Source organism: Colius striatus, chromosome 5 (genome assembly GCF_028858725.1).
Source record: "Colius striatus isolate bColStr4 chromosome 5, bColStr4.1.hap1, whole genome shotgun sequence".
Taxonomy (NCBI): domain Eukaryota; kingdom Metazoa; phylum Chordata; class Aves; order Coliiformes; family Coliidae; genus Colius; species Colius striatus.
In genome coordinates this window covers 38,095,799-38,109,421 of record NC_084763.1, presented here as the reverse complement: position 1 = coordinate 38,109,421, position 13,623 = coordinate 38,095,799, and the positions used below count along the sequence as shown (strand labels likewise).

Sequence of the window (13,623 nt, the reverse complement as noted above, 5' to 3'; positions counted from 1 at the left end):
TGCAGAGAAAGTACAGACAGGTGGAATTTACATCCCTCGTTTGAAATATGGCCAGAACCACAGGATAAACACTGATCTCAGTAACACCGCCATATTCCTGGAAAACACTGGCAGTTTGGATACAAGTCTTAAAACTGCTTGAAAAAGGATGAAATGCAAGAAGTGCACAGGTGTTCCTATCCTTTTGTCTTCACGCAGAAGAAAATAGCTCAGAAGCTGTGCAGAGGATTCCAAGGCAGGATTCACCCATGGCAGGATTCAAGTACAAAAGCAGACACGTAGTGAGGTCTAAGAGGTCACGGTGCCTTCCCTGATCTCCAGAAAGTTACACGTCTCCCAAAGTTCTGTGTTGTACCTACATGAGGTGCCTCCAAAATGGCAATGGACATCTACATTTAAGTAAATGAATTCAGACCTACTGCTCCAATACCCATCCTAAAGGCTTCTTCAATAGGAGATCTAGAAGCAAAAGGTCAAGCAGAGTCCAAATTAGAGCAAATAGAACAGAGACAAGCACAGGGAAGTATGTCAAAGCTCCAAGAAAACAAACACCTGGATTGAAAAGGAGCTTGTAAACATACATGTTCAATCTGCTTTTCTTCTGTATGAAGAATGAAACAAGTAAGTGCTGTTCATAACACAGTAAACACTCTTAAGTCATGCTACTCTGGGCTTAGAGACAGGATAAAACAAGTTCTAAGTCATTTCTGGAACACAGGGTCTTCTAAAATAGTGGCTCCTAAAATTGTATTATATTTTAATGTATAAAAAAAATTAGAAGACTTCACCTCATAAAGCATCAAGAATTTCAGTAGTAGCCACCTGGTACCAAGAGATCCTCCTTGACTGTGTAATACAAAGCTGGATGTAGTATGCTCTTTAAAAAGACACAATAGTTGCTGCCACACAAAGTATGGAACGGTGGCCTTTAAAAACCTAAGCATTTCAAAGGATGCTGAAGAGACGCAAAATCTTGCATGTAACATTGAAGTATGTATACAGAACACCAGTGGAAGGAAGGCCAATTAAAGAGAAATGAGAAAAGTTGCATATTGTAAAGGGATAAAAAGTTTCAAACCAATACTGCTTTTTTTCCCTTTCATATTGAAAAGCTTCCTCTAAAAATCCTTCACAGTCTCACTAATTACAGACTAATTAAAACACATCCTTGCTGTAATGAAAAAGGAACAGGCAAGCCATTAGAGTCAAAATCCACACTGCTGACTGTTGGGAGGAAGACAAGTTGGAAACTTGTGATCTTTTCAGGTAATAATTACTCCTCTGTGTTTCTGGGGTTAGTCTGGGTATATGTTGAGAGAGGGGAGGTAGTAATTTTTGGGGGATTTTCAAGTGCTAGAATAATCACTCCTTGGAACTTGAGGGATGACACAACATTTTCTATGATGACTAATGGATGTCACCTTAACTAAGAGGACAGAAACAGGCCCTGTGTGCTTCAGATATCAGCCACAAGCACAGACCCTACTGATTACAGCTCCATCCCAAGAGGGGAGTGGGACAAAAATGTCTCCTGACACTTCCAGAAGAAAGCATCTCAGTCAGCACCCTTACAGATAAGGGGAATATCCTTGCTCAAGTGAATTACCATGCTGTGTTGGGAGCAGAGAGTCTGAATTCATGCTCCAGTTATGCTCAACATCCCTGAATGAGACCAGCTATGCCCCAGAATTGTGATTGAAAAAAGAAATCAATACAAGTCCCTTGAATTTTCAGTCTGCTTTCTCTGGTTCATCTGCAAAGTCAAGGGGAGGGATTATAACTTACTGTTTTTCATGCTTAAAATAAGGCCTCATGGTTCACAGGGATATTTAGACACACAATAGTTAGAAAACAGAGATAATAGAGCTCTTGGAGTTTGAGGACCCACCCTGAGCTGTGAAATTGCTGCTCTGCCTTCCTCACTTTCTTCATCTAGTTCATCATCGCTCCATTCCCAGCCACCATCTTCAGTCTTATGAAGACGTCCGCTGGAACCTGGAACTCTCCGGACCTGCTCAGCACAAAGAGAATTGAGATGTCAAGCACACAGTATCTACACAGTTTATCTTTTTTTAGGAGAAACAGCACAAGAGCATCTTCAGGTTATGTCATCTGTCAGGGTGAGTATTTGATTAAAATGTCTAGCTCTGTATCTAGCAAATGCCATACTACAGTAATTATCATTTATAATGTTAACACAAGCATAAAAACAACTAGTACAACTTTAAGAGCAAGAGTCCAGGAGGTTTTCAGTACCTTCTTGGATCTTTCAGTGATTGTTGGTGCTCTCTGCAACATCTTCTCTTGTAAAAATTCTTTATTCTGCAACAGAAAAAATATTGAATCTTTGCATGCTGAAAACACTTTTTGATTTCTTCAGTATCTCCGATAAAGAAAGTCTTCAGCTGTTTCTAGCAGGGAATGTTTTACACGTTTCAACCCCATTTCCTCAAAGATATTAACCTTTCTTCCTTTGCACTATAATATACAATGTTTCATTCTAAATACTTTTGCAGTTAGCAGTGTCACTTCCCCTGTGGAAACTGATACAGAATTAACAATTGAGGAGTTGCATACTATTCTGTCTGATTTACTGAGGAATGTACTTATATGCCAGCATTTGATACCCCGATGAGACATTTGGCACACTACCACTCACAGACACTACATCACCTGGATCCAGCCTCTTGGCTTTATCTTACCCCTAAATTTATGCCTGTCCAACTGTCAAAGGCAAACCTCAGATGTCAGGCAGGTCAGGATGTGGCAGAAGGATTTGAAGTAGCTAAAAAACGTACAGCATGTGTGACTGAGAAAGGAAGCAAATGCAGTGATCACAACAGATTAAATATTGGGACACTGCTGTGATGCTTTATTGCATTAAATTTCCTCTTGGACTGGTTAACATGAGGGCTCTTGAGCACATAGTTTTCCAACAGCATGAGTGCAGAGCCAAAGTGCTGGCTGCAGGGGTCATAGGCCAGGCAGGCACCCTGGCACTGGGATCTGGCCAAGCATTTCATACGACACAAGGGAAGCTGGATGGCTTCTCTGCCCACAAGGTGCTTCCAGAACCCACACTCCCGGACGGTTTCTTGCATACAGGATGGAGAGCCTCAAGACCCATGCTATCACTCCTTGACAAGTGGCTCTCAGCATTATCAAAACATACTTCTACATAACATAGGCTGTATTTAAATATATGGTTTGATATAGACAAAGAGAAGTTGCACTCCTCTGCCTTCACATTACAGCTGTCGGTTTGGCAGTGGCTGACATATGAAAGTAATTTAACAGTGTTAACTGGTACACTTTCTCACTAAGGTGCTGGTTTAAACATTGTCTCCTTTACAGTAAGGTTAATTTTCTGTCACCACATATGCTAATATGTTACTGTACAGCAGCTTAATGAAAGCATGAAGTGTAATATGAACCTGAACTTGCATAACCAAATGGACAAAGGTCAGCAATATGTAAATCATTTTGTCACCATTTTGGACATCCAAGTGTGTATCCGATACAGAGACGCAGACTATTCAGTTGTCTAAAATCCCATCATAGATAATAAAAAGCTAGTTAATACTATCAAGAGCCTAGATATAAATTACACTAGCCCTAAACTCCTACACTGCATAAATGCGATCACTCTTCCAGATTTCCTCGGTTGCACTTGTTAGACTTCTGCCAACATGCAGTTCCTGTACAGACACCTATGTGTGGTGCCACTGCTTCACTTTAAGATACTTAATCTGGGAGCTGAAATTACTTTGATTAATTGGTGATTCTGCTGTGCTATCCCAGGTATCACATATCTTTTTGACAGCTTAATCTGTGTTGTCCTGTAAAACCCATGTATTTTGATCACAAACATGCCACAAAATATAAGCAAACAGAAAACATTTCCTCATTCCCATGGAAATATAAATTCTCCCTTTCTGCATCCCTCAATAAGACCTTGCACATTGCATATGCACTAACCTCCATGCAGTAATTACACAAATGCTCAGTGGCAGTTCATTTCAAGGCTATAAATGCGAGTTTCCTACTATTTTCTATCACAGGATCTTCACTTTCCATAAAACATCACAAGGCGAAATAGTTCCAGGTAGCCCTCTGCACAGCAGACCTCATTCACCGCTTTGCATACAGATTGATTATAGAGTTTACTAAAATATACCTTACATTTATTGCCAGAGACCTTTCTGGTTGGACAGGCAGAGAGAATGGCACCATTATAGAAGAATAAAAAACTCAAAAGCCACTGAAAGACATGTAAATGAACTGAAATTTCCAGATCATTTCTCTTAACAGCAGCATACACAAGGAGGCACAGAAGAGGAGTTTCATTCTGTTTGTTCACAATGATCCATTCAACTCACTCAGCTATGCTGGCCCTAAGTGAAACAGCCCACACTCATGCCAATAAAGCTGTCACCATACCTAGCATACTTCTGACAAGTCCTCTCCACAGCCTCTGCACAGATCAGTTTAGGAAGTGTTTTCTTACCTTTGCTTTTGTGAAAAATTTGTGTCTTAAGAGTTCTGCTGCTGTCGGTCTGTCAATAAAAACAGATGCAGAACAGACAATTATAAATGTTCCCTTTTCAACATATCAGTCTTCCAGGTTGCTGCAGCTTGTTGTAACAAAATCTTGGAGCCAGTTTGATAGAACCACAGAAACAACTTGCTAAAAATGGAAATGGAAGGTCATCTCCTACAGCAGGAATGCAGCACTCACCATGGGCAAGCAACAGTTATTTCAGAGGTACTCAATTATACATGTGTAATTAGTTCTATTCAGCACAGGTGAGACAACCAACCTTTGTCTAATAGACCAGGAACAAGCACTATTTTCCCTTTAAGTTGGACTTAATTGGCGACTGGCAAAGGCCATTGATCACAGGGTTTATTTCACTTCAGATTAACAGAAATCATCTACCTTGTAGCAAGAAAGCCCCAAAAATAATTAGAAAGCAATTGCACTAAATTTTCCTGGTTGTAATCCCATACAACAGGCAGAAGCACATCTGATTTTGCAAGCTGCTCTTTATGGGCTGACCTCCTGCTCCCACAATCAGGGTGAAGACAGTGGCTGTTAGTGGTGCTTGAGAAAAGGGGTATTCCACGATACAAAGGGATTATGTTTAATTCTCATCAACACACATTCTAACCTGCAGGGACAGGATATGCTTTAGAAAGGAGGTAAAAACGTCACGCTGGGGAAAAAAACAACCCTGCTATCAGCATTTATCAAGCATTCCACTGCATTCATTAAGCATTTCAAGTGTGAAGCTTGTTAGAAGAGAGAGATCCCATCTCACCATGCATGAGAAGCCTTTGTTCCAGGATCTCTTGCAAGAGGGAACTGAAAAACATCTTTATTGTTATTATTATTATTTTATGAAGGGACTTTTTTTTCCTTTCCAGAACTAGCTTGCTTTCTGAGGAAAAAAGAAAACTAAGAGGTATAAAAATTGATCTGTGGGAATGTTTGTTTCTTTACCTCTGCATTTTAAGGCACATTGTTTTTTAATGCAGGATGAACACTCCTTTAAACAGCTTCACAGGCTGGTAAATATTAGGATTGTCCTCCACAGAAATCCATCTGAGCAGTACTGTGTGACAGGCTGTGGGTTTTAAGCAGTGCCACAGACCCGTGCACGTCTGTCATCAATGCCACAATATGATGATGCAATGCTACCCTGGGAACCACAAACATATGCACCATCCCCTTGGTAGTATTTCTACCACCACCAAGTAGTCGAACTACTGTTAACATGGAAAACAAAGTATCATCAGGTCACTTAAGCAATCTGCATTGACAAAAACATGTTGGTAAAAATTTGTCACATGTTTTTGCCCCAGTTTCTGCCCCCTGAAACCAAATATTGCTTATGATTAAGCGAGTCAAAGCTACACTGAAAGCCTTCTTTGCACTGGCACATTTTAAGAAGTTTCTTTATGAAGCTTGGAAAATAAACACATATTGCCCAATGTAATTTCTGATTTCTAAACAGAGTTTTTGACTGGAAACAAAATTGAACTGCAGACACCTGAGGAGGTGGCGAAGGGCAGAATAGCACTCCCCAGGCAGTGGACTGGGATGCACTGTCATTAACCCAAATGGGAGATGTGTGTGCCCTGGCCAGGCACACCACCAGACATTTATCCTTAAAAATAAGGACAGTCAAGAGAACGTGCTGCCACAATCACTGAGTTCATTGTGACTGAAAGGCTGGAGAAGCAGAGAGCATAAGAGTTTTAAAGACTACAGAATACAATAAGGTTTGCAGTTTTGTTTCAGGGTTTGGGTTTTTTATTTACATATTTTGGTGTTACCTGTCCTTACCTTTTTTCAGGGTCTTTTTGTAGGCACGATGAAATCATTTTCCTAAAAGATTTCCCATACTTCTTCAGCATCTCCTTATCTTGCACACCAGTTTCCAAAGACGGAGGATCATTTTGTAGCGTCAGCATTAAAACCTGAAAGAATTACATCTATTGGCAATGAGATTTTTCTTGGCCTTTGTTAGAGACAGATCTTAGGAACATTGTATTTCAGACAAGCATTTTCATCAAGCATCAGAGTCAACAAGGATTTCTTCGTTATGAAGTCTCTCTGAGGGTGGCCTGAGCTCAGGGTGAAACTTCTTACAGTTTAGACTGCCTCCTTGCATTCATAAGACAGCAAAAGCTCACCTACCTTTTCCTCAAGGCAATTACAGAGTCTCCTCTCTTCCCTCTGCATCCCACTCTCAATACCTTTGTAGAAGCAACTCTTTTCAAACCCTTTACACCTCCATAAAGTCTGTCAGCTGAGAGGTTCAAGACTCATACAACAGGTCCTAGAGAGAGAGTTATCTCCACCTCTTTTCCTTGGGGAGGAATTGTTTCTGCTGCTGTTTTCCATCAAATCTCCTGGCACCACTGACAGTGCAGTCTGTGGACCAAACACAAGGCTGGGATATGTTTTCAGGCTTTTTTGGTGTGACTAAAATGTGAGCATAGCAGAACTTCTACAAGCCCTCCTCATTTATGATGAGCAGCTGTGCCAGGCACTTCATTCAAAGGCTCTGCTTACATCTCCCTAAAGGCATTTCTTAGCTAGAAATCAAATTAATGTAAAAGCAGAAGGGAAATATAAAAACAAAAAATACAGGGGCTCACTTCCATGTATCAGTGCAACAGCAGGTGAAGATATTTCTCTCACAAGCACCCACCAAGCCAAACTGATTAGTTTCCTTCACATCACCCAGATATGCTGAAGGAAAGGAAGAAAATTACTCATTTCCATTTTCACTTGTCACCTACATACAGATGAATATCTATTTTTAGAAAAGGAAGTAGCACATGGCACACTGAAATAGCTTTCAACAGCTATATTGCTTAGGGCAGCAAGAGCCCATCAATCTAGCTGAAATTATACACTCCATGACAGAATTCCCTGCTTTCTGCCCCCCCCCGCCTTGAAGGATCACTTAATGCACGGGGCATTTTGCTGTGTAAAAGAATTTATCTGCAGTGAAATACAATTACACTGGAACCCATACTTCATAGACCTGGAGACTCATAAGCCTAACCTACCATATGACAACACACAATACTGAACAGGTGATCTTTGTACTTGAAGATACAATCCATACATTCAAAACACAATAAAGTGAAGAACAGCTTAGCTTGCAGAACCTGCTGCAAAGTGCTACCAATCACCACAGTACAGAAGGAAGCATCAATGAAAACAGCAGCACCTAAATCAGCAACACGTTTCCCTCAGCTCCTCACTGCTCTGCCATAATCACTGATATGGTACCAACTTTAATGGCATTTCTAAACCACTCACTCAGTCCCTGCACAGAGATGACACAAATCCAAGCATTAATTCTATTCCACAGAGTTAAACCGGTGCAGAGTTCAGGCATTTAAAGCGATATATGAGTTAGGAGGGTGGGAGGAGGTGCACCCAGGTCCTAAAGAGGTGACCCTCAAACTTGCATAGAACACCAGCAGTTAAGGAACTCATAAAAGGAAAGCTTGCCCCACGGTATGCTTAAAATTGAGGGACTTGGCACCCATAGGCCTCAAATCCCTGGTAACTAGTCTAACCATAAGCTATGGAGTTACCAAGAGGACTTTTTACCCTCTCCTAAGCTTGCATCCCAGGAGTAGAAGTGAACTGGCCTTCAAGATAATGGGGCAAAGAAGTTAAAAGTTTCATGATTGAGAGAAGGCCCCATCAGATCTCACAAAGAGGCTAAGGAGGAAGATTTAAAGCTCAGTAGAAGGACAGGATGCTTCAGACCTCAACTGATGTGGCCAACTCTGTTATCTTTAAGATAACAGAGCTGCATGTTGGAAGGAGCTCCTGGTTCAAGAGTCAGGAAATGGGCAAAGTTTGCCAAACAATAAGGCAATCTAAAGTTCAAGATTTTTCTTTGAAGATATTGAAGTGTCAGTGTTTAAGCACGAACATTTCCTTCACCTCAACTTCAATAAAATATCAATGTTCCACATCATCTCACACTTATGTGGTACTTTGCACTGGTTCAGCAACTGACGGGACTGTGTTGCTGTTAAATAAAATCAGACATTTTTAGGTGACTAGTAACAGGATTTCTGAGAGGTATCAAGAAGAATTACTAGTGCAGGGAAAGGAATGGCTCACCATCCCATTGTCACTACATGTCAGATAACACATACTGTCTCATTATTTATAGACCCTAAAACATCTGTTGTTTTCAGAGGCTCCAGGATTAAAAACACACAGCACTCTCCTGAAGAATGGTGACCCTGGTGAGACTCAGGATCTAAATAAGAGCTGTGCAGTCAGACAATGCTGATGACATGGCGTATTTTTAAAAGGTGACTTCAGATCAATCCAAGAACATCACGATCCACAAGTGCAAATTAAGAGGACAATCTTCAACAAAGCATGCTGGCTAAATTTTTGGTAACTCCCATAGAACTCACTGATCCTTTATCTTGCACAAGGATCTGGAGACTTGCTCACCTTCATTGGTGGGTATTTATGGTAAGGAGCTGCCCCTGTAGCCAGTTCAATGGCAGTGATGCCGAAACTCCAGATGTCTGCTTTGAAGTCATATCCTCTGACCTGAAAAACAATATAGGGTGTTAGCCTCTTGCATCCTACACTACAATCCCTTTCTTTAGCCTTTTACACATTCCTTCCCTTCTTTCACCTTTCCCTTCCCTTCAAATTTGGAAAGGCCAGCACTATACTGTTAAAGAGATAGAAAGAACACTTTCTCCTTCCTCTCCCCAGAGCTCCTTCAAGGTGGTGTTTTAGAAGTCACAGTGCCATGAAAATGATGGTTGTGTACCATGCAAATAGGACTGCTCTGTCATAAACCCCTCTATGTGTGGAACAATGGTGCATTAGGGTAACCCAAGCTCCAACTTCTACACAAAGACACGGAGAGTCATTAAGCAGCACAATGCAATTCTCAGTTAATAGATGGCATGTTATTTCCTTGGGACGTTTGCCTCACTACGCTTTTAGTCAACCACTTAATCAATCTGACCTCAAACGTGCTTAATCCTGAAACTCCAGTACACGTCAGGTCAGTAAAAAGCCCCTCATTCCCAACTGCAGATTAATATTTCCTTCCATTAATTAAGAATAGTAGCTTCTGCACTTGACATTAAACAATGACTTGTTCAGGAAACTTTATAGCATTTACTTCCCCTCGCGCACAGGAAAAAATATTTCATGTGCCAAAGCGGTTACTTCCTCGTTGTCATTAGGTAACATTTTGGCACTTGCTTTCTCTGCTGCAGGGAGAGACGTTATGTACTAACTTGAACAGTTAGAAAAAAAAAAAACACACAAAAGCATTTTGCCTGCTTGGAGTTTTTTGTGCTTCTTCATGCTAGACTGTGGAAAAATGAATATTGAATCAGAGCAAAGCTAATAAGGATCTTGTGTTCCACATTAACCTAACAAGCTTTGGAAAGACACTTATCATGAAGCCAACAGTGTTCCACAAGCTATCTTTAAGATCAGTTTTAATTTTGGCAAGCAAACAAAACCCCCTCCCTCCTCTTGCACTATTTTTCACATGATACTATAGCTGAACTAAAACTTATCATAGCACTAACTTTTTCAACCTTGCAGCCACTCTCTTCATGAGTCATGGATGCCATAATTAGTTAAGTGACTTGAAATCTCTTCGTAAACAAGCACAGATATCCAATGTCATTTAAAAGAACACAGTGCACAAACAAAGATGCTGCAAAAGTAGGGATTTTCCCCACATACACACTATTTTTAGGTTTTGAGAATAACTTTGGGACATTTCTGAGCTTTATCTTTCAGTCAGTCTTGCAGCATATCTATACACTGTACAACTCCCCATGCCCCACCAGGACTTTAACTGTTTAGTGGTAGAGTTGGTTTTAATTGTAGCATAGAATCCTGCTTTAAATGAAAGTTCAAAACTGTCTGCAGCATTTCATCTTGACATCTGTCCAATACATATTAGTCATCACTCTGCAGTTACTTTATATCAGCACTTTTGTTTTGTTTTTTGCCATAAACCTGTCAAACGAAGGTACATTGAAAAATGCCAGGTTATCATGTATTAACATGCTAAAGAAACTGAACGATTCTAAAGTAGCCCACATGGAATTGGGTAAATAATATCTAAGTATAGAAGGCTAACAACCTATTGTCCTTCGTGCAGGGCTCGATAGAGTGGCCCAGAGTGACACCTGCTGGAAGACAGAAGATGAGAGCCATGGACAGGGAAGTATTTCCCATCTCCATCCAAAGTACCCCCTTCCTGTCTCGTGTACAGCTTTCATCAAAGTGATGGGACTTCCTAGAAAATCTGTCTCCTTCAGAAACACATCTGTTGTGTCAAGAACTCTCCCTTTGTCACTAAAACCTTCCTTTCCCCTTTTTAGCATCCCCAAGAGGTTTCCTCCCTCTTGTCCTGGAGTTTGCAGCCACTCTAACTGCAATAAGCCTGAAGCAGAACCATCAGGTCCCCACCAGCCTGCTGTGCTCTGTGCATTAGGACAGGACACAGAAGACAGAAAAGCAAGGGACAATTCTGATCACAGAATCCCAGAACAGTAAGGGTTGAAAGAGACCTCTAGAGATCATCCAGTTCAACCCCCCTGCTAAAGCAGGTTCCCCTCAATCAGGGAGCACAGGGTGTCCAGGTGAGTTTCAAAACCTCCAGAGAATGAGACTCCACACTCTCCCCTGCCAGTCTGTGCCAGGGCTCCCTCAGCCCCTCAGGGAAGGAGTTTTTCCTTGTTTTGGAAACACTTAGTAGTCCATTTTAATTTATTTTGAAATCAACATAAAAGAAATCAAGGTGAACATGACAGTGAAGGAGTTCAGAAGCAAGTTCACAAAGACAGCTCCTGACTTGGAGAGTGTGTCTTATACTCCACGGTGTCAGACTTGTACTCCGAGGGCTGCAATGCACCAGCCCCTCGATGCCACCCCAGGCCAAACACTGGAAGCATCTCTCATCAACAGCATACTGAGGCTGCTCCTAAAGTACCTCAATCCCTTGAGAAGTTTTAGGTATAGGAAAAAAACCACACATTAAAGTTCCACCACTGTTTCAGCTGCTTTTCATTTCAGATAGATAAGTGGGAATCATTTATTCAAGTGCCTCAAACTTCAAAATATTTTACTGTGATCAGCAAGGAGAAAAGTAACAAGAGGGATTTACTTTAATAAAACAGCCTTCTCCCAAAATATTTTTGTTTAAAAGATTCTCTGGAAGAAAAATGCAAAAAAAATTACAGTCAGTTGTATTTCTGTCTGGCACACCTGTCAAAAACCAAACCTCGAGTTCAGTCCTCTGTCAAACAGGTTTCAAGGGGAGGAGTGATCATTTTTAGAATGCTTATGGCACTACATATCAGTGCAATAGACAGCTACTGCAAATGTCCTGTCTGGGCTGTGGTGAAAGGGGAATGGTAGTTTACATTAAACAAAGTTTACAGGTGGCCTTCATCACAAGTCATGCAGACAAAGCTTCTGTAGTTTTGTCTAAAAGTAGTGGAGGACAAAAAGTGGCATATCTCCATCCAAGGGGAAGAAGTATGACATCTTTTAGCTTGCCAAAAGAGTAGAGGAGGAAGGGAGAGAGGAAAGCATTCCTCAGCATTTACAGTCTGGATACTTACAGACCAAGATAAACTAAAAGCCTGAACAGAGTGAACACCATTTTATGTCACTGCAGTAACTCCCCACTCTGACGTACTGTGATTAGCTATTCCAAATTCTCAAACTTGTAAGTGCAGAAGAGCACGTTACTGAACTGTGTATGTACACGTTTAGCACGTGCAAAACTACTTCCATTCTACCTTTCATTTATGCAAGAGGGAAGGGCAGGTTAATCTTCTTTATACAACAACCGAGCTGTCTCATCCTCACTTGCCTGAAGAGAAGCAACAGGGCAAAAACCTACTGAACATTCAATATCCCCCAGTGCAAGCCTGGCTGCAACAGACAAACCAAAGAAAATCCTGTGTTTTTAGGAAAGCCTTACAGGATGCCAAATTATCACCTGAGTTTGAAGCCTGAAGAAGAGAAGACTCTGGGAGACCTTAGAGGAGTCTGACAGTATCTAAAGGAGGCAACAAGAAAGATGGAGAGAGACTTTCTACAAGGCATTTGGTGATAGGCCAAGGGGAAACAGATTCAAACTGAAAGAGAGATTTAGATTAGGTATTAGGAAGAAGCTCCTCCTTGTGAGGATGGTGAGGCACTGGCACAGGTTGTCCAGAGAGGCTGTGGCTGCTCCATCCCTGAAGTGTTCAAGGGAAGGTTGGATGAGACTTGGAGCAACCTGGTCTAGTGGAAGGTGTCCATACCCATGGCAGGTGGGTTGGAAAGAGATGATCTTTATGGTCCCTTCCCACCCAAACCATTCTGTGATTTTATGATAAATCCAGTGATTGCTCACAACAGGGAATTCCAACTGCAGATCAGCTGAGAAGATGTTAGGCAAAATAATTCACCTGCTCCATAACTTCTGGTGCCATCCAGCAAGGTGTGCCCACAAAGGTTTTCCTGACTTTATTTCTGGTAATGTCACCACCAGTGGCCAGAAATGCGCTGACGCCAAAGTCTGAAAAGAAAACAAAACCCAGATTTTACTAAGAACACATCCAGAGCAAACTGAAGGGTTGTCCCCTCTTTTCCCAGCCATCTACTAAGCCATCACATAGTTACTCATGACGAGTTTCCTAATAAACCAAGAATGATCAACATTTAGCTAAGAGTGCTGGTACATGAACAGTCTGTAGTCCACCATTTAATTACTGGGGACAGCAGAGCTTTCAGAGCTGGGCCAGCAGAGAGGAAAATTCCACTTTCCCTTACAGCCCACTGGTCACATTACAGCATGCCTGTGCTCCCCCAGCAAACCTGCTACTGTACAAACCTGCCTCTGACAGCCCGTGCTCTACTTACCTCTGTGTACACACAGAACTAAGTAACTGAGCTTCAGGTACAGTCTGGTTAATATCTGCAGCAATGAAGTCAGGTACATAAAAAGTTACTGGACTTTGTAACATTTAACTGTCCTAACCGCACCCTGCAGACTGGAGGCATCAGTCCCTTATTCTGGTTATCTC

General features: G+C 41.4%; 1 protein-coding gene across 1 annotated transcript in view; it reads right to left on the bottom strand.

Moving 5' to 3' along the window:
* The window catches only part of OXSR1 (oxidative stress responsive kinase 1), a 96,937-nt gene that overhangs the window by 13,760 nt on the left and 69,554 nt on the right, over positions 1–13,623 (bottom strand). Inside the window, exons 6-11 of the mRNA XM_061996406.1 lie at positions 13,006–13,115; positions 9,008–9,109; positions 6,350–6,483; positions 4,508–4,556; positions 2,257–2,322; positions 1,889–2,011 (exon numbers count right to left, since the gene is read on the bottom strand). Of these exons, the coding sequence (XP_061852390.1) occupies positions 1,889–2,011; positions 2,257–2,322; positions 4,508–4,556; positions 6,350–6,483; positions 9,008–9,109; positions 13,006–13,115 (584 nt within the window). The remainder of the gene's footprint in view (positions 1–1,888; positions 2,012–2,256; positions 2,323–4,507; positions 4,557–6,349; positions 6,484–9,007; positions 9,110–13,005; positions 13,116–13,623) is intronic.